Source organism: Anguilla anguilla, chromosome 5 (genome assembly GCF_013347855.1).
Source record: "Anguilla anguilla isolate fAngAng1 chromosome 5, fAngAng1.pri, whole genome shotgun sequence".
NCBI classification, from domain to species: Eukaryota; Metazoa; Chordata; class Actinopteri; order Anguilliformes; family Anguillidae; genus Anguilla; species Anguilla anguilla.
Genome location: NC_049205.1, coordinates 280,965 through 305,268, shown reverse-complemented (window position 1 = coordinate 305,268; position 24,304 = coordinate 280,965). Strand labels below are relative to the sequence as shown.

At 53.5% G+C, this 24,304-nt stretch overlaps 4 protein-coding genes across 7 annotated transcripts in view; 2 read left to right on the top strand and 2 right to left on the bottom strand.

Annotated features, from left to right (window-relative positions):
- Positions 1-3: 3 nt before the first annotated feature.
- Positions 4-5,182, bottom strand: LOC118227190 (zinc finger and BTB domain-containing protein 5). Of its 2 annotated transcripts, none has more exons than XM_035417392.1 (2): positions 5,046-5,182; positions 4-3,869 (listed from the first exon to the last, which is right to left on the bottom strand). In XM_035417392.1, exon 2 carries the CDS (start codon positions 3,864-3,866, stop codon positions 1,815-1,817), a length of 2,052 nt encoding a protein of 683 aa, XP_035273283.1. In that variant the 5' UTR covers positions 3,867-3,869; positions 5,046-5,182; the 3' UTR covers positions 4-1,814. The 2 variants fall into 2 exon arrangements, with proteins under 2 accessions (XP_035273283.1, XP_035273284.1); XM_035417393.1 differs by lacking the exon at positions 5,046-5,182 and adding an exon at positions 4,865-4,999.
- On the top strand, positions 3,866-13,072 carry polr1e (RNA polymerase I subunit E). 3 transcript variants are annotated; one of them, XM_035417395.1, is made up of 13 exons: positions 3,866-4,297; positions 7,142-7,230; positions 7,658-7,761; positions 7,883-7,959; positions 8,348-8,433; positions 8,517-8,575; positions 8,936-9,080; positions 9,477-9,587; positions 9,928-10,024; positions 10,429-10,559; positions 10,979-11,060; positions 11,305-11,436; positions 12,556-13,072. In XM_035417395.1, exons 2-13 carry the CDS (start codon positions 7,161-7,163, stop codon positions 12,719-12,721), a joined length of 1,260 nt encoding a protein of 419 aa, XP_035273286.1. In that variant the 5' UTR covers positions 3,866-4,297; positions 7,142-7,160; the 3' UTR covers positions 12,722-13,072. The 3 variants fall into 3 exon arrangements, with proteins under 3 accessions (XP_035273286.1, XP_035273287.1, XP_035273285.1); XM_035417396.1 differs by lacking the exon at positions 3,866-4,297 and adding an exon at positions 5,428-5,552; XM_035417394.1 differs by lacking the exon at positions 3,866-4,297 and having other exon boundaries at positions 7,113-7,230.
- On the bottom strand, positions 12,969-24,256 carry fbxo10 (F-box protein 10). The gene is given in 12 exon segments (XM_035417388.1): positions 12,969-14,116; positions 15,004-15,194; positions 15,879-16,189; positions 17,019-17,336; positions 17,563-17,715; positions 18,501-18,571; positions 18,768-18,904; positions 19,484-19,633; positions 20,041-20,494; positions 20,496-20,893; positions 21,307-21,906; positions 23,216-24,256. Coding segments are annotated over 11 exon segments (2,943 nt in total). The 5' UTR covers positions 21,892-21,906; positions 23,216-24,256; the 3' UTR covers positions 12,969-13,941.
- Positions 22,006-24,304, top strand: part of LOC118227186 (FERM and PDZ domain-containing protein 1) — a 35,621-nt gene continuing 33,322 nt past the window's right edge. The window contains exon 1 of the mRNA XM_035417386.1: positions 22,006-22,026. The gene's annotated coding sequence lies outside the window, so the exon portion shown is untranslated. The remainder of the gene's footprint in view (positions 22,027-24,304) is intronic.

The window sequence follows — 24,304 nt, the reverse complement described above, 5'->3', positions numbered from 1 at the left end:
CTCTGGATTTTTCCATCTTTATTCCAATTAATACATCAAAATGAAATATGGTACATTGTTTAAATATTTGTTCAGTTCTGTTCTACAAAGTGAACACATTTAATCTATCACTCACACTGCATTAAGTGCCTGATTTACTAAGACCTTCAGCTCACACAAAACCAATAACACGACCAATGATTGGTCATGGTTTTGTTTTTCCACCAATCGTTGGTTGTGTTATTGGTTTTACATGCTAAAGGTCTCAGTAAATCAGGCCCTCAGTGTTAGCAGAGCACAGCACTCCTTCACTTTTGGCATTTCATAACCTGGGCGAAAAGGCCAAAGTCATAAGGCATTTACTTGTTTTCATCTTTAATGTGACGTTGTCAGCATCACCATTATGCTATAAAAATTGTTAGATAAATCAGACATATTTACACAGTACACTTCTATAAATCCATCTCAACAATACTCTTCAAATGGTCACTTAGGCTGTGGAGCAATGATGACTAAATTGTGCTAAATTGTGTGTGTAGTTACAAGCAACTGGCTTCCATCCCTCGTTACCAATGGCGACGGATTGGTTTGACACAGCAGCCTGCTGGCGTGTGGACAGTGTTAGCGTGTGGACAGTGTTAGCGTGTGGACAGTGTTGGCGTGTGTACAGTGTTGGCGTGTGTACAGTGTTGGCGTGTGTACAGTGTTAGCGTGTGGACAGTGTTGGCATGTGGACAGTGTTAGCGTGTGGACAGTGTTGGCGTGTGGACAGTGTTAGCATTCAGGACAGGCACACTTCAGGATGTATGCCCAAAACCGGTACAGCAAACACTTCAGCTGGCCTGCTGATTGGCTGAAAGCAGATTCAGGTCTGCCCCACAGCCTCAATGCAAGTGAGGTAAGCCAGTGTACTCGGGTTCGAATCAAAATTGCAATTTTAAAAGACTACAAATGGAATGACTTTTGGAATCCACATTGTTAAACAGGATATTTTAATTAATATGTTTGAGTGAAAGCTCACAGAAGATCACTACTTACCAGATTTTAATACATTCCTACCAGACATTTTGGTTGACACCACTGAATCATTATTAAAGGAGAATATATATGAGAATTCAAATATATGTTAGTATTATTAATTCCATGATATTTTGGGTTTATCTTTATTGGGGCTGTGATTTATCTGGATTCCTCAGTGTTTAGAGTACCTTAATTGTACCACTAGATTGCTAAAGGCAGTAATAGGCAGGAATCCAGTGAAGTAGTCGCAACCACTGACCAGTGAGCTTGTTTATAATAAACACAAAGCCCAGTCTGGCAACCCTAGGCCTAACCCCAGTCTGGCAACCCTAACACAATTCATAAACACTTCAGGGAAAAAAACAGAAGTATTTACACAAAACAGTTAAGTAACTTCAAGCCTATTTATATTATTTATTTCCTTCTAAAGGAAAAAATACCCAAAAGAAATACAAAGTGTGTAATATTTACACTTTAAACACTTAGTCCAACGGTGCATTTCTTTTAGTTTCAATTTTAGTGTTAGTGTTTCTTTTGGGGGGGGGGGGGGTTTGGAGGCACAATCCCAGAGCAGCCCTCAGATGCCCTGTACCCCGCTTCACTGCATTTCCTAAATTTCTAGATTAGTTGTCCAAATGTGTGGCGGTTCCCGTTAATTCTCTGAAGAGTAATGGAACTGCAGAAGAAGGGTAAAATTATGCACTGCACCAGAAGAAAGAAAATGTGATTGAAGCCCATGATCTCATTTTGCCAATGTAGCGGTGGAGGGACACACTGCCCCCTGGTGGTGGGGAGGCCAGTGGGGCAGGAGCTGCTCAGAGCAGCGAGCTGGGAAGGTTGCTGTTGTTGTTGTTCTGCCAGCGCAGGCAGGTGGTCTTGGAGTGCTTGTACAGGTGGCTGGACTGGCTGAAGCGCTTGCCGCACTTGAGGCAGGCGTAGGGCTTCTCGCCCGTGTGCACGCGGATGTGCTTCTTGCAGTCCGTCAGCGTCAGGAAGGTCTTGCAGCAGATCTTGCAGGCGTACTTGCGAGCCCCCTCCACCACCAGGACGTTGTGCTCGGACAGCGCCTTCTTGCACTTGGACAGGACGTCCGCCGAGGCCCGTGTCAGCTGGGGGTGTGGGGGCGGGGGCACCCCTCGCTGCCCCGCCCCGCTGCTGAACTGCGCCCCGTTCAGCTGGACGCCGCCCCCCACGGCCGAGGAGGAGGAGCAGGAGGAAGACGCGTCCTGGAGCTGAGCGGTGTCCGTGCACGCCGACCCGCCTCCCAAAGTGGATTTGGGCGCGATGCGGCGGAACGCGGGGCACTCCAGGCTGGCCACGCCCCCTCGGGGCGAGCGGGAGAGAGAGTGCAGACCCAGGCTGGAGCGCTGGAAGTCCAGGGCGAACTGCTCCGCCCCGTCCCGCTGGTACCCCAGCCCGTCCGGCACGGGCCGCAGGAAGAGGGAGTCTGCGTGGACGTCGCTGAAGTGGCGCATGTCGTCCTGCAGGAGGCGCTGGTTGGGGTGCTGCAGCAGGGCTCCTGTCCCGTTGAGGGGTTCGGGGCTGAGCAGGTACCCCCCCGCCCCGCGGTCCAGCGGGCATTCGGCGGTGGTGGTGTTGGGCGCGTTGTCGTCGCCCCCGCGCCCCGCCCCCGCCCCCGCCCCCGCCCCACCGAAGCCCGGGGAGAGGAACCCGGAAACGCTGAAGGGCAGCTTGGGCTCCAGGTCACTGCTGCAGGCGAGGCTCCCCCTGTCCCTGTCCCCGTCCGCGCTGCGTCCCCCCACGCCCCCTCCAGGCAGCTGCATGTCCCCCCCCCGGTCTGAGAAGCTGCGGTCGCTGCTCTCAGGGCTCAGCTCCATCTTGTCGGCCCCCGGCTCAGCCTGCTCGCTGCCCCCCCCCTGGGAGGTCACCTCGCTGGTCTCATCCGGCGGCTCCGGGGAGCTCAGGGGCTCGCTCTTCACCACCACCCGCATCTCCTCCTCCTCCTCTTCCTCAGCCCCCTCCTTTTGGACCCCCTCCACCTTGGGCTGCCCGTCAGGGTACTCCTCTTTGCCCTGACCCCCCCCTCCCCACCCGCTGTCCGACTGCGTGGGCATCTGAGCATCCTCGTGGGGGGCCCCCGCCCCATACTGCGGCCCCCTGTCCGGCTCGGGCCCGCCCCCCATCCTGCGGGAATCGGGGGAGAACTCGGCATCCCTCAGGGGAGGGTCCGAGGCGGTGGAGGGGCGTGGCCTGTGCCGGGGGAGGTCCTCGGGGGGGGCCAGGGGGGGCTTGCGCTTGTGGAAGCGGCGGATGGGGAAGGAGGCGCGCTGCTCCACGGCGGCGCCAGCGCCGGCCCGCTCCCCCGGCCCCTCCTCCACGCCACTCAGCGCCGAGCTCACCAGGCTCAGGCCCAGCTGCTGCAGCAGGAAGGAGCGCTGCAGCCGGGAGTTAGCCGCCGCCGCCGCCGCCGCACTAGCCTGCTGCTGCTGCTCCACGTGCAGGCCGGGGGCCCGCTGGCCGGGGGGGGACACCGGCAGCGTGCGGGTGGTCAGGTAGTGCTTGCAGGCCTTCACCACGGCGTTCAGGTGCAGGTGGGAGGCGGCCAGAAGCACGTCCATCACGTTGCTCTCACCCAGCATGAGCGTGGACGTGTACATCATGTCCACCAGGGCGGCGAAAGCGTCCGCCGTCACCACCTCGCTGTCCAGCTGGATCATGCTCATGCTGCCGTCGCCCTCGGCGACCGTGAAGAGCGCCCGGAAGTGCGTGCTGCAGGCGGCTAGCACCGCGCGGTGCGCTTTGAAGTGCCGGCTTCCCACCACCACCACGCAGTCGCACAGCTGCCCGTGCAGCCGCTGCCAGTTCAGCTGCTGGAACAGCCGCTCAAAGTGGCCCGGGAAATCCATGACCTGCACGGGGAAACGAAGACCTGTCAGTCAAACCGGAAACACCGCGGAAACAGCCGAACGCTGTATACGCAGTCAACAATGTGATAATACTGCCATGGAACCGTCAGGGAAAAACAATTCACCAGACTCTCCCCATGCAGCGAGAAAATAAGAGAAGCCTCTATTTCTGCAAGTCATGCCAGCTACAACTCGGCTCTCCTGCAGGCGAGAGCAACGTGATGGACGTGCTGCAGCTGCTGCTTAACCTTCAACAACCAATTCAATCAACATTTTAATCAATATTTCAGGCTGACACTCGAGTTTGCATATTTAATCAGGCTGTAACCACAGTTTACTTGGCTCGTAGAATAGCTTGCCCATTCCTTCATCCTGAGCGTCAGTAGCCTAGCTACGTGCGAGACTCTGGGGACAGGCTCGGTTCATTCAAGGTAACGTCTGCACCAGTCTGCGCCCGCACGGCGCTGTCTCGCCGCCAGTCTCAGCTCGATCAGACTGCAATCGCTTCAGTCAACCGTCAATATTAATCTTGCAGACTAACTAGATCATAAAAATTTTAATGAAAATATCACGCTTATTTAAACAATGGATGTCGTATACGGTACTCCAGAGAAAATAGTTTTGTGGCTAAATTTTGTTAAATTCTGTCCATGTTAGTTTGCATATGTGTAGGAAGTCCCTATAATTTTTAACATTCATGTTATGCGATATTATCAAAATTGTTCCCACAACCCCATCTGTATTTAGCTGCTGTAGCTAGCTAGGTATCAAAATAGTAATCAAAATCGATATCCGTCCCGTTTTTGTCAACTAAGAACTAAAGACGAATTACGACTATTGCTAACAAAACAGCGTCCCTGCCAGCTACTTAATTTGGAAATCTAGCCACTTGTTGGCAGACAACAAAAAACAGTAGCTATCAAATCATCACCATGTTGAGACCGACATTTTGTTTATTTGGCAAGCTAGCACACTACCTGGGAAGCTAAAATATTTACCTGGCTTGCAACCCGAAAATCAAACCAGAACTCATCAGCAATGATCCGCGTGTATAGCGCTCGGTTTCTTCCGTTGCATGTTTATTATCGCATCTGTCACACTTGTTCTTACACGACACGGAGTTCTCTAATAAGCCGTTTCTGCGCAAGTTGGTTACAAAGAACACATAAATGATCGTACCTTATTCCCGTTTGTACCAGGGCACGGCGGACAAAGCAGCGGCTACATATCAAGACCACCGAGAAAACTTGTCTCATCCCGAAACAATGAAGCACGTTTGTGCACAGTTCGCACGGATGTGTCTGTGCCAAATGCACCCTCGCGTAGACCTGGCTAATAGCAGATGAACCGCCTATGCCTTTATGGCCTCTGATCGCTGGATGTCTCACTAGCTAGCTAGCAGCGTCCCCACGCAGGCGGCCAGGTTAGCTGTACTCTCCGCCAGGAAAAAAGTCACAGTGTATCGTGTCGTGAAGAAGGCAGAGAACATCCAAACCGACCCGAGAAATGCACTTGTATTATCATAATTAGGCTATTTTGTGCGGTCCGACGCAGTTACACAGAGAAATGCAGGCGGAAGAGCGCTGTGCTGTAAGCCAATGGGCTCGCGCTGTCCTTGGGTGCGTGGATCCCGCTGCACGTTGTGACCACGGTTAAGGACAGCTGGCTGGTACACTGCGTTCTAATGTGAGTTCATAGCCCTGTCCAGCGTGGAGTCACCGTCATTTAAGATTTTTAAAATTATTTTTTTTAATTACAATTTACTGCTGATATGGTTCACTAAAGTTCTCACACACACCTGGAACCATTATAGTTCTGATGGAATACACGACCAATTATCCTCTAACTATTTCTCACCTCTGGTGTGAAGCTGTGTAAGGTGATATTTTCGTTTAGACCGGTAATTTAGACTTCTCATTGTGCTGCGTTTCACTCTTAATTGCTTTAAATAGTTTTTGAGCCCTGTCGTGTGTTTTAACAGAGAAGAAACACTGTTATTATGGCTTACTGTGGCTAACATACATTTCATTTGTTTCCTCCATTAAATTTGGCTTTCATGTAATGTAAATCACATGAAAGCCAAATATCACGTATGTTTCCATTTACACTTTAATGGTTGAAAAAGGTGAACAAAGGGCTGTATAATTTCCGTATCTTTGCAGAGTTTGATCCCCCATCTTTACATTTCACATTGTTCTTAGCTGTAGTTCTGTATTGTGCACAGCCAGTCATGTGAGCCGGGGGGTAGCTAGGGGGGCAAAGCTAGAAACAGCCGTTGTCTCCATAGGGATCACTGGTTAGATGCGAGGTACTGGGTCCTCTGAGACACCATTACACAGGAACCAGGTCCCGGGTGAAATGGTGCACTCTTGTAAAGAGTGAGACAACAAAGTCTGTGTTGTAAGCATTGATGGCACACAGTTTCTAGAAAACAGAGGAGCAATGTGTTGTGTGTGGAAGGTGCAAAGAAAACACAGTGAGGTAATGTTCTGTCCCTTGTGTGCTTAGGGAGTCAGAACGCCTGAGTCTGGCTTAGCGTGGCCTATTTAGCATCTAAAACACAGAGGTATACTCATCGTGTGAGTGTGTGTGTGTGTGTATGTGTGTGTGTGTGTGTGTGTGCATGTGTGTGTGTGTGCTTGTGCGTGTGGGTGTGTGTGTGCGGGCGTGTGTGCGTGTGTGTGTGTTTACATGTTGGGTTCACTGAACTAAATAGGTTTCTAAACCTGTGCTATAAAGGACACACAAGAATGACAAAATTTTGGAGACCGGTGTACACATTAACCCTTTGAAGACAAGGCTTTTTGGAATGTTTAAAAAAATGTTTTATTATAAGTCAGGGTTCTAGAACTCCATTGCTTTCAGTTACCAGTAGTGATTGTTACATCAGCATTCGAATGTTCAGTTAAGAACGTTCTAATCACATGATTTTACACCTTTAAAGGTTGAAGGGTGAAATAATTTTAAATCCTTAATATGACTCTTGACGAGATAATAAAAAAGAATGACCCAACCAATTAATTACTCATTTTTAATCTATTGCTTCACTATTAATTCCAGCATCGTTTTCCATGTTTACAGTAACAATCTGTGCGTAATAACGCTTTGAATCGTTAAAATGGGGTGACGGCTGAGGATGAAACGTCGTGAATGAATGCTGCAGGGGCATTGCCTACCACTAGGGGCCGCTGTCATGTGTGACGACCTTTTTGTGGTTCTCTTAGACTTCTGGCTTGTTTTCTACAGTCTAATATGCATGTCTATGGTCCATGCAGTGAACGTCATACCACAATCATGGCGCAGGCAGAAGATTGTATTTGGAAATGCTGCGAAGAGGAGACGGAGGGACACAGTGCTGTTATTGGTAAGGAAGCAAAACCATTGCACGAGTCTCCAGTGAACTCTTGCTTTCGTGTGGGCTAGAATACAAACAGCGGTGGATACAAACACTGAGATTGAATTCACGTGTCGCTAGCTAGTTACTTGGATTGTGCAGCTGCACACGTGGGGACCAAGTTAGATGGACAACTTGTTAGACAAGTGCAATGCTGTGAATTATATGTTGTTTAACTGGCAAGGCTGATTACGATAACCAGGTACCTAGCTAGGCATTAGGGGCATTCATTCTTAATGCTTGTTGTAACTGTACGGTGTAACTTGGTCGCTGTCAGACTGGCTAGATACATTTAAATGGTCCTGGGACCGCTCTGCATGTTTTGGGAGCCGGGTTAGCCAGCTGCCTTGATTACTGGTGCTAACGGTCCTTTTCAAATATTTTCCTTCTTCTGTAGTTCAGTTTTCCAACGGAAATCTGATAAATCCAGATAACGTGGACTTCACCTTGTATAAGAACATCGACGGCAATAACCCCAGGAAGAAGAGCAGACGTATTCTTGCAAGTTGACATTCTTTTAAAAAATGTACTTTCTTTTTACATGTTTTGTTCAGTAAAGATGAGTCGTTAGAAAAGCACCAGTAACATTAGTACCGTTGTGTTCTGTTCCTCGCCTTTACAGGTAGCTGAAACCGACAGACTTTCTTATGTTGGGAATAACTTTGGACCCGGGTCCCTGAAATGCAACAGCCTTTGCAAGTAGGTTAAACGTTTTTGTGCTCGGCCAAATGCGAAATGGGCAACACTGAACTACTTCCTGCAGAGCCGGATTCTTTTTAAGAATTGTGCAAAAGGACCAAACATTTACTGGCCTGTACTGGCCTAAGTATATGCATATTACTTATTGTTCTGTCACTGACACTGCCGATGTAGACCTGGTCATGATGTCAGTTTTTGATGCATTTAAATTATATAAATTTATTCTAAAAGAAGAAATGCTATTGGTGCATTTGACTGTCAGGTGGTAAGTTGAACAGTCCAGTGCTGTAACCCTGTTGCTGATCCAGGAATCGCTTTGCATTACCCAGCGCTGGACAGAAAAGTGAGGCTTTATTGATTCCACCCGACTATTCCGTTGTCTCCACAGGTACTACGTAGGCGTCCTGGACAAGAACACCAGGCAGATGGAAGTGCACAAGGCTCAGATTTTTAACATGCAGCCCCTCATCCCAGGTTAGGAATTTCAGAAAGAATCCCACTCAGTGGCCTTTTCTCTGTGATTAGGTACTAAAGCATGTGCTTCGTTTACCTTCCAGGGGAGTCTGCTCCAGAGGGGGAGTCTGCTCCAGATTCCTCAAAGTCCTACAGGGACAAGGTGAGAGCTCTTCGCTCCGCTGAGGCAGCTCGGGATGAGTCAGAGCGCCTTCTCTTTGCAGCGGTTACAGGCCAGCATGTGATTCGTTGGGTGTGACGGAGGCGTGTGATTGGCCAGGTGTGACGGAGGCGTGTGATTGGCCAGGTGTGACGGAGGCGTGTGACTGGCCGGGTGTGACGGAGGCGTGTGATTGGCCGGGTGTGACGGAGGCATGTGATTGGCCGGGTGTGACGGAGGCGTGTGATTGGCCGGGTGTGACGGAGGCGTGTGATTGTCCTGGTGTGACGGAGGCGTGTGATTGGCCGGGTGTGACGGAGGCGTGTGATTGGCCGGGTGTGACGCCCTCTCGCCCTGCTCTAGGTGGACTCCCTGATCGAGGCGTTCGGCACAAACAAACAGAAACGAGCCCTCAGCTCCCGGCGGCTCAACCAGGTGGGCAGTGAAGCTCTGCAGCACGTGGTGAACAAGGCCGCCAGCACCATCATCGACCAGAAGGGCCTGGAAGGTACCGGAAGCTCCGCAGTGTGTGTGCGCTCACACACACACACACACACACACTCCTGTCCTACACACACACACACACACACACGCACACGCACACATGCTCTCCTGTCCTACACACACACACACACACACACACTCTCCTGTCCTATGCACACACACACTCTCCTGTCCTACACACACACACACACTCTCTCTCCTGTCCTACACACACACACACACTCTCTCCTGTCCTATGCGCACACACACGCTCTCCTGTCCTACACACACACACACACACTCTCCTGTCCTACACACACACACACACACACACTCACAAGCTCCCTCTCTCTCTTTCCCCTCCCCTCTCTCTCTCTCTCTCCCCCCTCCCCTCCCCCCCCTCTCTCTCTCTCTCCTCCAGCTCTGGAGCAGGACATCGCTCAGGCAGAGGCTCAGGCAGATACGGTTTTTTATCTCCCGCCCTGTGACCCCGATGCCACCCAGCCTCAGGACGTGTACCCGTTCGATGCCCGTATCCTTCGTTCTCATCTGTCCTGCCCTCCATCCCTTTCTCACCACCTCTTCATCTCTGTCCCTCTTTCGTCTCTGTCCCTCATTCGACCGTAATGAGCAGGAAGTGGCTGAGGCGCGGGACGCAGGGGTCCTCTGCCCGTTTTGTGCTGAGGGTCTGCTAACAGAAATCAGGAGAAAAAGAGAAATCCCGCTGAATTGTTCATTTAGAAATAAAACTGGATGTGCTCTGTGCCCGTTGTACAGTAAGATATGAAGTCAGATCCTGTACCGCAGTCTAAAGTCTCAGCGTGATGTTTACGGCGCAGTCTGACGTCTTGAGTTCCTGAACTGTGTGGCAGTCATCTCCCCCGTGGAGTACGAGGCACTAGAGGCTCCCGCCCGCAAGCTCCTGGAGCTCTCCCCCGAGGGCCTGGAGGAGATGGCCAAAAACAGCAGGTACGCCAAACACCTCCTTACACCTTCGTACACCTCCTAACACCTCTATACACCTCCACATAAATTCATACACCTCCCTACATCTCCTTACACCTCTATACACCTCCGTACACCACTGTACACAGCCATACACCTCCCTACACATCCTTACACCACTGTACACCTCCTTATACCGCTTTGCGATGTGTCAGTTGCCACATTCACACTATCTGCACTAGGAGAGTGAGTCATCAGCGAGCTATAGATCTATTGCGTTCTTGTGTGGAGAGAAACGTCTTTTGATTTAAGACGAGGACAGGAAGTGAGTCTGAACACGTAGCTCTGTCCGTTTGCGGGTTTGTGACTCCTCGCTGTGCGGTCAGTATGTTCTGCTCTTTCTGATGCTGACGGCGCTCTCTCTCCAGCCCGCTGTCCGTGCTCAAGCTGCTGAAGACGCTCTCCGGGGCTGAGGAGTCACATGACTGGCGGGCTCGCGTCCTCTGGTACCTCTCCCTCCTCCTCAAACTGGCGCACCAGAAGAGCATCACCCGCAAGTGTGAGTCGGGGGCACCAGGGCGCTATGAGACATCCTCACCCCCCCACCCATGGGTCGTGGGGTGGGGGGGTGATTTTCTGTATGTTCTACATTTTTAATTGACATCCACACCAGTCAAAGGCAACCCAGCACTCATTACATGCACTGCTGCTAAATAATATTTAATAATACAGCACAAACATTACCTTTGAGAATAGGTGAGGCAACATGAGGGTTTGCTTATAAAGTGCATCAGAAGATTTGGGAACCACTGCAGGGCCCAACCCTGAACCCTGGGATGGGTGTCCCGTGTGTGCAGTAGCATGTTGATCGTATATGAGGAGGGTGCGAATGACGGGCTTTTGTAATAGTCCACAGACAGCTTTTAATGATGTTTGTCATGAATGCATGTGGTGTAGCTGATGCGTTTGACTCTACAGTTGGCCTGGAGGAAGGGTGTCCCCGCATCATCCAGAACAAGCTCATGAGGACCTTCGCAGTGGAGACGTTCAACCAGGGCAGGTGGGTGTGTGTGTCTGTCTGTGGGAGCACGGCATGCTGGTCCTGGTTTAGGGGTGCCACGTGTGCCACGAGCTCCAGCACCCTCCTCGCCCCCCTGTACCCCTCACACGGGAGTCTTTGACACACACTCTCTTTCCAAACGTCTGCTTGCAGGGCTAGGTGTTGGGTCAGGTCTGGGGGGGTTGGGTTAGACCAGGCTGAAGCGTAGCGTCTGTTGTGTGTGAACTCTCTCTCTCCCCTGCAGGATTCAGAACCTGGTGCCCGCGTCCATGCGTGCGAAGCTGGCGGCGTACAGCCTGGCGCTGCTGCTGCACCTGGGCGAGCAGACGGCCGACCTCACGCTGCTCCACCGGGACCTCCGGATCACCGAGGCCAAGTGAGCGAGTCCGGCCTGCTCTGGTACCAGCGCCGGGCGCTAATGACCCGCGCTGTCCTGAGTATTCAGCGCTTACATTCCCTCACCACCGCACACCGCACACCTCACCACCGCACACCGCACCCGCTCCGCACACCACACCACCGCACCCGCTCCGCACACCTCACCCGCTCCGCACACCACACCACCGCACCCGCTCCGCACACCTCACCCGCTCCGCACACCTCACCACCTCACCCGCTCCGCACACCACACCCGCTCCACACACCACACCACCTCACCCGCTCCGCACACCTCACCACCGCACACCGCACCCGCTCCGCACACCTCACCACCTCACCCGCTCCGCACACCACACCACCTCACCCTCTCCGCACACCTCACCCGCTCCGCACACCACACCACCTCCGCACACCACACCCGCTCCACACACCTCACCACCTCACCCGCTCCACACACCTCACCACCTCACCCGCTCCACACACCACACCCGCTCCGCACACCTCACCTCACCCGCTCTGCACACCTCAGCCGAGTGGATGTGCAGAGATGTGGGGTGATGGTTTAGCAGAGTGGATGTGCAGAGATGTGGGGTGATGGTTTAGCAGAGTGGATGTGCAGAGATGTGGGGTGATGGTTTAGCAGAGTGGATGTGCAGAGATGTGGGGTGATGGTTTAGCAGAGTGGATGTGCAGAGATGTGGGGTGATGGTTTAGCAGAGTGGATGTGCAGAGATGTGGGGTGATGGTTTAGCAGAGTGGATGTGCAGAGATGTGGGGTGATGGTTTAGCAGAGTGGATGTGCAGAGGTGTGGGGTGATGGTTTAGCAGAGTGGATGTGCAGAGGTGTGGGGTGAGGCTCTGGCTCTGGGGGCTGTGGCAGTGCACTGGGGAGAAAGAAGGTTCTGTTGTTGATCTTTCTCAGTGCTCACTCAGAACCACGCCCCCTGCTGCCTGCTGCAAGCCTGCCCAGCCTATCAATTAGCGATTCCTTCTGTCCTTGTGTTGTGATGTAAGGCAGAAAGTGTTTTTCCCATGATCTGAATTTGCTGGCAGATCTGTTGACAGCAGTGTGCGTGGACTCATTTTGGCTCCTCTAACCCCCCCCCCCCCGGCGCAGGATGCTGGAGGTGGCCAAGGCCATGGGCCTGAGGCTGAGCAGGCGGCCCGTGTCGGAGGACGGAGGGGTGGGGCCGGAGAGCGAGCACAGGCTGGCCACGCTGGAGCTGCCGCTGGTCAAGTACGAGCGCCTGGCTCAGCGCCACAAACGCAAGAAGATGAAGTAACTGCGGTAACCACAGTAACGGGAGAGCCGGGGGGGGGGGGTTAGCTGGTGCATGTGTTGTGAAAGGCAGTACAGCTCTCAGCTGGCCGAATCATCATGTTCACATTAACTTAAATCCAGCTAGAGTTAACAATGCTGACTGAAGCACAAATAGCTTTGCTGACATAAAAAGTGTAAATATGATTGTATGCACAAAGACTTTCATGATGACTTTTTTGTAGAAACACAGAAAAGCCAGAACTTGTATGCACCATGTTTGTAAAATTTTATATTAAAAAAAGTTGTCCAAACATTTGTAGGCACATTTCAAATGGATATTGCACAAATGTCTTGGAAGAGCTTTTACACAGAAGCCGTGAGTGAGTTTCATTGTGTTTAAGGGGCATGAAAGGGTCTTGTGCGGGATTGGTGGTCGATTGTCAACAGACTGGACAGATAATGAATCTGAATGTAGCGAGTTCCACACACACACACACACGCACACACACGAGCGCTGTTTTCCTGAAACAGGTGAGTTCTCTGAGAGCAGAGGCTGTTCCCAGGGTGATGCTCATGAGGGCAGGCTGCCTCCCTGAGCCCCAGGGGCCACATGTTCCTGCAGAGCCCGTCTGTGCTCTCATTACCATCAGCACATAAACTGCTCCGTGTTACTGATAATGGAGCAAATGTGTGATTTTTTTTGACAGGGAAATTGCTTAAAACCTGAATCTGAATCATTTTTAATTGGTGGGAGGCTGGAATCCTTGCTCCACAGGGGCTTCTGGTAACGATGCCACTCCACCCTTTAGCACTGTGGTGAAAAGCTTTTCAGAAAAGAGTCAGTGATGAGACTCGTAATATCGTCTCAGGAATTCACCATTTCATACGTTTCACTGGGTGCAGCGAAGGTCAGCGATGGGCACTTCAGGAGAAAGACTCCATATGGAGAAGCATTTAAAGATATCATATCTATGTCACAGACACCCGGGATGCAGTCATACAGAATGCTGGCAAATCTGTGATGTCACAGAAGCTCAGAATGCTGATCACAGCTGTTTTGGTTCTGGAACATTGGGTTGGTCAGCCCCCTGTACTGCAGGGAGGGTCCATTCAGTCACACTCAGTCCCAGCAGCCTCCATGGCTGTACAGCAGCATGTTCCCCTCAGTGTTAGGATGCAGTTCTGAGCACTTGCAGCGCTGAGCACTCGGTGTGTCTGGAGAACCCAGGGGAGGGGAGGAGCTCACAGGATGGAGCAGAGGACGCTGCTGTTGTTATGGCAACCACTTTCCACCCTGGTGGTGATGCTGCCGCCCGTGGCGTGATGGGCGGAGGTGCCAGACAGGGCTGCGCTTGATTGGCCGTTCCGCTGCGGGCGTGGCAAGGGGTTCTCCAGGGCCCAGAGGGTGTCTGATTGGCTGAGAGGGAGTCGAACACAGCAGAACGAGTTAAGGAAACTCATTAAGGTAACACAACAAACCCCTGACACCGTAAAATCCCTCCTGCTCAAAGTGGGACTTAAATGTGTGGTATGTAAGTTTGGATAAACAACCAGGAGAGAGCTGGATTTTTAAAGAAACATTCCACAAACTCCTGCCCCCTCCCCTCAGCTCTCCCTCCAAAGACATTCATTATAACCTGCACACACACTTCCTGACATCAAAGTACTGGAGAGAGGACAGTAGGGAGAGTGCAGTGCATCATATCTCATTCACGGGTAGGAAACTCAATGCCATAGTCATAGCTGTAGTTTTCATTTACAGCTGTGGGCTATAGCAAGTATGATAATGGCAACAATGGCTGAGTTTGATGCAGTATTGATGGCTAGGTAGAGTAACAAAGATTTTAAAAAACAGCAAGAAAGTTAGAGATACTGCACTACAACTGTATTTTGAATTCAATATTTTTGCTTACGTTTGTTGTTCTGAAACAATTTTACATACCGCACCTTTAAGCCTGAAATGCTAATTATCAGGTTCCCAAGGTTTAAAAATCTATGTGATTGAGACTATTTTTAACACAGCTAAACAGTACTGTGAGTAGAGGTTTAGCAGCCTTATATTATCGTAAGGAACTGAAATTCCACAGTCCTGCCAGTTCAGGGGGCCAGATGAAGCTCTAAAGTGAAGTGTGCTGGTGTAAGTCGGGCCGAGCCGGGCGGGTCCCGGTCGCTGTTCGCATGGCGCTGTTCGCACGGCGCTGTTCGCACGGCGCTGTTCGCACGGCGCTGTTCGCACGGCGCTGTTCGCACGGCGCTGTTCGCACGGCGCTGTTCGCACGGCGCTGTTCGCATGGCGCTGCTTGCCTGGTCTTGGAGCAGCTGCGCAGGGTGTTGTTGAGCAGCAGACAGGCGCTGTTGGCGGGGTCGTGGTGGAGCAGCGGTTTGGTGCTGCCGGGCCGGCTCTGGAACAGCGTGTTCTCCTGCACCTGCCCCCTCACCTGCGCCAGCACGGCGATGCCGCTGCCACGCCCCGGCTGGACCCGGTTCCTCAGGACCTGCGGCAGGCCAGAGAGACCGCACGGCTCAATCCCGCCCCGCCCTGCCCTCAACACAACCCAACCCGCCACGCCCGCACCCAGCCATGTCCCCAACCTGCCACGCCCCCAACCCACCTCAACCTGCCACGCCCACACCCAGCCATGTCCCCAACCTGCCACGCCCCCACCCAGCCGCGCCCCCAACCCACCGCAACCTGCCACGCCCGCACCCAGCCATGTCCCCAACCTGCCACGCCCCCAACCCACCGCAACCTGCCACGCCCACACCCAGCCGCGCCCCCACCCCGCCGCGCCCCCACCCCGCTGCGCCCCCAACCCGCCACGCCCGCACCCAGCCATGTCCCCAACCTGCCACGCCCCCAACCCACCGCAACCTGCCACGCCCACACCCCGCCGCGCCCCCATCCCGCCGCGCCCCCACCCCGCCGCGCCCACACCCCGCCGCGCCCCCATCCCGCCGCGCCCACACCCCGCCGCGCCCCCATCCCGCCGCGCCCACACCCAGCCGCGCCCACACCCAGCCGCGCCCACACCCAGCCGCGCCCCCACCCCGCTGCGCCCCCACCCAGCCGCGCCCACACCCAGCCGCGCCCCCACCCAGCCGCGCCCACACCCAGCCGCGCCCCCACCCCGCTGCGCCCCCACCCCGCTGCGCCCACACCCCGTGCCGGCCTGGCTCACCTTGACGTCGGCGCTCTCCGCCAGCCGTATGCCGCTGCCCCGGTTCCCCACCATGTCGTTCTCCGTGATCTGCCCGTCGCCACGCCAGCTGACGCCGTGGCCACCGTTGTCATAGACACCGTTGCCGCGCAGCTCCACCTGGCAGCCCATCTCCACGGCGACCCCGGCGCGGGCGTTGCCGCAGACGCAGTTGGCCAGCAGCCGGGTCAGCTGACCGCTCTGCAGCACGGAGACGCCGGCGCCCTTGTTGCCGTGCACGGCGTTTCCCGCCACGTTGAGCGCCTCGCTGGTCTTCACATACAGCCCCACCGCTGAGGGGGAGCGAGCCGAATTACACACCCCCCCAGAGCCGCCGAGTGAGGCTTCACCCATGCATGCCCACACACACGTGCCCACGCACCGGTGCCCACACATACATACCCACACACCCGTGCCCACAGACCCGTGCCCACGCACCGGTGCCCACACATCCATACCCACACATCCGTGCCCACGCACCGGTGCCCACACATCCATACCCACACATCCATACCCACACATCCATACCCACACTCCCGTGCCCACGCACCGGTGCCCACACATCCATACCCACACTCCCGTGCCCACGCACCGGTGCCCACACATCCATACCCACACTCCCGTGCCCACGCACCGGTGCCCACACATCCATACCCACACTCCCGTGCCCACGCACCGGTGCCCACACATACATACCCACACACACGTGCCCACACACCCGTGCCCACGCACCGGTGCCCACACACCCGTGCCCACCGATCCATACCCACGCTCCAGTGCCCACGCTCCCAAGCCCAGACCCATGCCCACACTCCCGTGCCCACAGACCCATGCCCACACTCCCGTGCCCACACTCCTGTGCCCACACACTCATGCCCACGCTCCCGTGCCCACAGACCCGTGCCCACGCTCCCATGCCCACACACTCATTCCCACGCTCCCATGCCCACACACTCATGCCCACGCTCCCGTGCCCACGCTCCCATGCCCACACACTCATGACCATGCTCCCGTGCCCACACACTCATGCCCACACTCCCATGCCCACACACTCATGCCCACGCTCCCGTGCCCACACACTCATGCCCACGCTCCCGTGCCCACACACTCATGCCCACGCACCTCCGTTGTGGGCGATGTAGTTGCCCTCCAGCAGCGCCACGCTGACGGGTCGGTGGGCGGAGTGCCGCTCGTCCTCGCTGTCCAGGTCGCTCTCCCACGCCAGCAGCTCGCCCTCCTCGTTGAAGTTGTCATGCCCCCCCGCTACGCCCCCTCCGTGGCCCAGCAGGTAGCCAGCCCCGGGCCCAGCCCCGCCCCCCGCGTCTGCGGCGTCCTTGCAGCAGAACACCGCCACGCCGTACACGCAGTTGTGCGCGATGCGGTTACCCGAGAGCTGCGGCAGGCTGGAGGACATCACCCAAACGCCACAGCCGCCGTTACCTGCCCAGACCAAAGAGCCCGTCTGAACATTCCTCACTTTTCAGAACCTTTCAGTAACAGACAATATAATTTGTGATCGTAGGAATGTATCTGTTATCTATTCTAAGTCAGTGTTCTAGAACTCCACTGCTTTCAGTTACCAGTAGTGATTGTAACATCAGCATTAGAATGTTCAGTTACGAACACTCTAATCATATATTTGTGATACGGGGCAAGGGGTGCCTACAGTAGATGTGATTTCCCTCGATGAGTCCTCGGCCCCTTTCGCCCACCACCACACCGTCGGAGTAGCCATGACAGATGAAGTTGTTCCTCAGGACCGGGTCGCCTCCTCTCCTGATATCCACACCTCCCCACTGGTTCTCCCAAATCACATTCTCTGTGGGGTAGGAGGAGCAGGTATGACATTACTCAGTTCTGCCTTCCTCTAGGCTGACTGTTCATTTTTAAAAACCTTATTTCCAGAGATGACATATTTTAAACTATCATACACTTAAATTTTAGCTCAACTGTAAAATGATAATCTGTGATAATCTGCAAAGAACAACTAGGCCAAGCTGTTCAGTAGAGAGGATCAATAATGAAGAAGCTCAGATTTATGCTCTATAAAAGCAGTCTGGAACAATAAGCTGTGTACTGGAACAGTAAGATGTGTACCAGAACAGTAAACTGTGTACTAGAACAGTAAGATGTGTACCAGAACAGTAAACTGTGTACTAGAACAGTAAGATGTGTACTAGAACAGTAAGATGTGTACCAGAACAGTAAGATGTGTACTAGAACAGTAAGATGTGTACCAGAACAGTAAACTGTGTACTAGAACAGTAAGCTGTGTACTAGAACAGTAAGATGTGTACCAGAACAGTAAACTGTGTACTAGAACAGTAAGATGTGTACTAGAACAGTAAGATGTGTACCAGAACAGTAAGATGTGTACTAGAACAGTAAGATGTGTACCAGAACAGTAAACTGTGTACTAGAACAGTAAGCTGTGTACTAGAACAGTAAGATGTGTACCAGAACAGTAAACTGTGTACTAGAACAGTAAACTGTGTACTAGAACAGTAAGCTGTGTACTGGCAGAATTCAGAAAGGGTTTGTGTAGCAGAGCTCAGCCTCACAGAGACCGTGCACAGTGAAGTGGCCACAGGAAGTGATGCGTACCAACAATCAGCCCCCGGCCGTTCTCATTCACGGCAACGCCTGCAGCCTGGCCCTGGAAGATGCGATTCCCGCTGAAAAACACATCGAAATGCGCCTGCCTTTAATCCCACCAGACAAGAAAACTATGTGCTGCTCTTCTTCTTTCCCTCATGGAAAGGTACCCTGACAAGGCTTTCACACGCTGAGAGCACATGTGCAGTGTGTGACTGAAACAGGACGGCTTGAGCACCTGGAAGCCCCATGACCAGCCTCCAGCCCTGCACACACCTCACCACAGGGTTTCCATTGTACAGGATGTAGATCCCTGCCTCCTTGTTGCCGTAGATCTGGTTGCTCCGGATGGAACCTTTCCCGTTTCCAAGGACAACAATTCCAGAACGCAGACCACTGTGTATTCTGTTACACTTCAGAGAGAAGAAAGCAAATCGTGAATCTGACAGTGACAAGAAAAAGCAGCCTTTCTTTCCAAATAAATTATTTTAAAATAAGCAGTGCAAGCTCAGTGTTCACAGAGACAGAGTTTCCACTGTAAATTATGGGGAAAGAATAGAATCCAGTCTAGTCCCTGTGATAAATTACACAATATATCCGTGCGGTCAATACTGGGCAAACTCTACGGTCAGGTGCTTCAGCTCTTTTCTGAACCTGGACTAACCCTCCCCTCAGAGTCTGCCAGACAGTGAAGCAGATTTAACTGAGAGAGTCCAGATCCTTTTTCCCATTATGTATATTTACAGTCGCCTGCCGTCCTTTTTAATGCACTTGGCGTTTGTTTACCGGTGTGGTAGTTTTGTTTTGTTCAGACGGAGTATATATTGGCAGCGTAATTTGTTTCTGTTGCCAGGAGTCTGCAGCAGTCCTGTTACCAGGACGATGGGGTTTGTTGCAGAATTTTGGGACGTTACTAGGACAAAGGGGTTGGCTGCAGAATTTCGGGACGTTACCAGGATGATGGGGTTGGGTGCAGAATTTCGGGACGTTACCAGGACGATGGGGTTGGCCCCCTTGCGGATGTCCAGCCCCGCCTCGGCGTTGGAGTGGATGTTGTTTTCGGCGATGAGGCCGGCTGCTGAGAGGCGCAGGAACACGCCCGACGCGCGGCAGCCGCACACCTCGTTCCACAGCATGACGATCTGACGGGGAGGGGGCGGAGTCAGAATGAGCAAGCCACGGGACAGCGTGAGGCAGAGAGAGTGCGGTATGTATGATATCCACATTAAGCATGTATGATATCCACATTAAGCAAACCCAACCGTACTGGTGCAGGGATCAAGCAAACAAGCAAACTCACAGAGTGGGGGGCAAACTCTCAGAGCAGGGGGCAAACTCACAGAGCGGGGGGCAAACACACAGATGGGGGACAAATAAACAGAGCAGGGGGCAAACTCACAGAGCAGGGGGCAAACTCGCAGAGCAGGGGCAAACTCACAGAGCAGGGGGCAAACTCACAGAGCAGGGGGCAAACTCACAGAGAAGGGGGCAAACTCACAGAGCAGGGGCAAACACGCAGAGCAGGGGCAAACTCACAGAGCGGTGGTACCTTGGCGTTCTGGACGCAGCGGACGGCGTAGGTCAGGCCGCGGAACACGTTGCCCTCCATGCGGGCGTGGCCGTGGCTGCACACCAGCACGCCCCCCTTTCCGTCCCGGAACAGACAGCGGCGCACCAGGCACCCCAGGACCACCCGCGCCAGAGCCTGCGCCTCCCTGTCCTGCTCCAGCTCCTCCTGCAGGGTGCGCAGTTCGGGGGGGGCAGCGGGGGGGCTGTGGGGGGCACAGGACGAGCTGGGGAACTGCTCCAGGAGGTGAGAGAGACCGTGGCCACTGTGAGAGAGTCTGTAGAGCGCCGGGTCGAAAGCAGCCTCTCCTTCCTCTTCCTCCTCCTCCTCCTCCTCCCCACTCGGCTCGCTCTCGCTGCAGCTGTCTCCAATCATGGTGCCCCCCCCAAAAGCGCCACCCCCCCCGCCCCCTGCAGTGCCGCAGCGTCCGCTCTCCTCCCTTCCCCCACAGCTCCCCCAGGGTGATGCCCACCCCTGGGGGCCACAGGCCAGGGGGGGCGGGGGGACCGGGGGTACTGTGAGGGCCGTGGGGGAGGTGGGGGCTGTGGGGGCGGTCCCCGGCGGGGGCGGGGGCGGGGGACGACCTGGCCAAGGCCGCCAGGTGTCTGCAGGCCCAGTTGCGGTCGGAGGTGGGCGGGCCCTCCACGGTGACGGACGCTCCGTCGCTGCCGGAGAAGTCGCAGCTGTCCAGCAGGCTGAGGGCCACGCCCTGGAAGTGGGCCCGGCTGCCTGGCCCGAAGGAGCAGAACCGCGCCTGGCAGGTCCCGGGACCTCGCACCTGCAGCTGGCCCCCCTCCACGTTACAGTTATCAAGCTGCACGTGTCCCGAGCTCGTCTGGGGGGGGGGGACACGAAACAGAGAAGTGAACCACAGCCAGTCACAGTCAGAGCCCCCCCAGCAGAGGAGCCTGTTTCTCTGCTGCCTCCTCGGCACACGCAGGGTCCTCCCCCTACTCCAGGGAACAGCCACACAAACACGACACCTCAGCTTAAACACACACACGTCACTCTGAGTACGAGCAGCAATCACACACTGCTGATGCTCCCAGAACTTTCTCCTCCGCACAGTGAAATGTCCCGTGTTAATTCAACTCTAACAGAGTACATATGAGTTAAGTTGGGACCATATGTACTCCCTAAGAGTTTATTTAACACTGAGCACTTCACTGTGTATTATAAACAGACGCATTGGTGCGTAAATCACATGACGTGTACATAAAGCTGTTTGCCCTACGCTCAGGCACACACCTTGTAGACCACAGGAGAGAACCAGGCTGGCATGAGGACCAGGTTGCAGAGCCTGGCGGTGGGGCACTGCTGGTCCATGCAGGCCAGCAGGGTGACCTCCCCCAGCTTCCCCTTGCCCACGATCTCCACGGGCACCCTCAGGATCACCTCTGCCTGCTCCTCGTACACCCCGGGGTGCAGCACCACCCTGTCGTAGGGTCCCGCCGCGGACAGCGCCCCCCGGAGGGTCTCGTGCTCGCGCCCAGGGCCCGCGTGCCAGGCCCGGCGGCTCTGCCGGCGGCGGAACAGGTAGAGGCAGCTGGAGGAGCCGGGCTCGGGGCCGTGCCGGGTCCAGGTGCGGCTGGCCACCGTGTGCTGCCGCAGCGCCTCCCTCCAGGACGCCGGCTCCAGCTGCGGCCGGTTGGGCCAGTTGGGGTGGCGGCACGCGGGGCAGCCCAGGCACAGCTGGCGCCAGCGGGTCTTGTCCAGGCTCAGGATGAGCTCGCGCCACGCCTGGCACACCAAGCTGCAGCGGCCCAGGTCCGGCAGCGCCAGGTAGGCCAGGATCAGCCGCCACACCTCCACCGGCAGGCTGCCCACCTCCATGGCCTCCGTTCCAGCCTGGACGCAGAGCACAGAGTCAGCGAGAGCCTGGAGGAACCCTGGCCAGGTTTAAAAACAGGGAGTGTGAACAGGATTAATACCTTCAACAGCATCCTGGGGAAAACACCCTGCTTGCGGGTAAGTCTGTTCCCATTTTCATCGCTAAGTTAAAATCCCTCCGTCCCTGACACACGTTTGCGCCCGCGTGCTCTGTCTCGCGGCGCTGAATGCGCACTGTGCCCTAATGTGTTGTTGTGCATCTCTGCGGAACCGCAGGCCAGGGAGCCGCAGCGCGTGAACCGATGCGCGTGAACCGATGGAAACTCCTGTCGTGATGAGCGCCCGTCTGACTCCAGGTCAATTTACGAAGCGCCCTAATGAATCTAACAAAGACTATGGAGACCGCTGTCCCATGTGAGAACTGCACTGTGTAGCTACTGCAAAAACTGCACCTATATAACTTCACCTACCTAGCTTTGCAAATCCACCTCAGCGTGTGACCTTATTCACTGAAATAATCAGTTAATTTCAGACAGAACAAGAGAATTGTATATTTCTTTAGCAATTCAAAGCTGAAAACTGGAGCATAACCACTAGTGCAAACTTAATAGAGCAAGCAACGGTTAATGATTAGCTAGTGTGCATTGAGCGACGTTAACCGCTGGTTATATACGATGGTCAACATCATTATGATAAAGTGTAAAATTTTTCTTTTTCTTTGATGTTACGTTCAGCAGCAATGGGGGAAATGGCCTAAATGCCATCCTCATTAAAAGCAGCCTAAATTGGGTAATTCCGTAAACGAGATCACGCATGAATCGGCCAAATGAGAATTCTGCCAATACTCACTGTCCAACACCAAGGGCAGAATGAGTGACACGAGTAGCCACAGGGAAACAAACGTATCAATGGCATGTTAGATGTTGGACAACGCGATTAAATGGGGGCAAACTGCTGGAAAGGGGTAACAAGGGAAACTTTAAATCTGGCCTAAAACAACATGTGTTCACCTAAGTATTACAAATAATGTATACATTCAGCTACTGTCGATTTCTTAAATCAAGCCAGTAATTGCCAGATACCACAAAAATGCAGGCATTATAACGTCGCGATTGTGTTGAGTGTGTCGCGATTCTAAAATGTGGTAGCCTAGGCGAAATAGCTTAGATGCACCCAACTTTGTTTCAGAAACCTTGGATGTGCGTACGATTGGATTTCCGCTATAGACGACCGCTAAGCGCCTCGCATTCTTCACTCCGAGAAGAACGGGGTTAATGCATGATGGATTTCGTATAATACCACACGTTAAAATAAATATGTAACTTACCGTTCCTATTTCAGCTGAACAAAGGCACGTAGTAGGTTATTGCCCGATCCCAGTCCTTTCTTCGGAATCAAAACAGAGCAATATCCAGACAGCAACGCGTAAATGGAAAAGCATCGGACGACGTTTTTGTAGCCCTATCCTTTACGACAAGGCGTAGGGACTGGGGTGTGCTTGCTTAGAAGAGTTGTAAGGGGGTGGGGGATTCAAGTTGGACTACACAGGACGTGCTCTTTCAGAGTGGAGAATAGTAGCCGTGTCTGTCTCGCGGTACAGTAGCGGATGTTTTGTTCACTGGTTTTCCAGTTAACAACAAATGAGATCCGCTGATATTGTGTCGGTCAGGAATCTCCACTGATGCCTAGTTTCTTGTTCTTGCGCAGCCGTTGCAGTCCTTTGTTTTAGAGGACCGCTAAATCGACACTGTTCTTGCTATTTATTGATTTGTAATCAACAGAAAGCATTTACCGTAGGGAACTAACGCGGATTCACATCATTGGCGTCGTTAACCTTTAGTGAGAGGCTGCGAGTCTGTAACCAATTACGTCAGTCCAATCTCACGTCGTTCTCCCGATCAAGGCCTTGGCAACTGCCAGCGCCACAAATAATTGAGAAGACCGGATAAAGGAGTACGTTAGTACACGACCTGACCTGCCAAGCGGACAGTCCACTGCGTCTACGGGTAAAAACGGGGAGTTTTTAATGTTTTATTCTAGGTCGAGTGCCCCCACCCACCCCGAAAAAATAATTTAATGACGTTGCAATCAAATGGTTTAAGTTGAGCAATCTCGTATAACAATACATTTCAACAATTCAAATTTTAAATGTCATTTAGAATTATTATAAAATCACATTAATGTAAATATTTCATAAACAATTTCCCTGTATATACTCTATATATTATATACATCATAATGTCTACATTTTGCCACAGGTGACAAAGCTGAAACTAGGCAAGACCCTTGAATAGTTAACACTGCTTTCGAGCAAAACATCTTTCTGTTTAACTGATGAACAAAGCACCCCATAGCAATAAATCTGGGACACCTGTTCCTCTCCTAAACTACATGTACCCTTTAACGTTTTATAGCT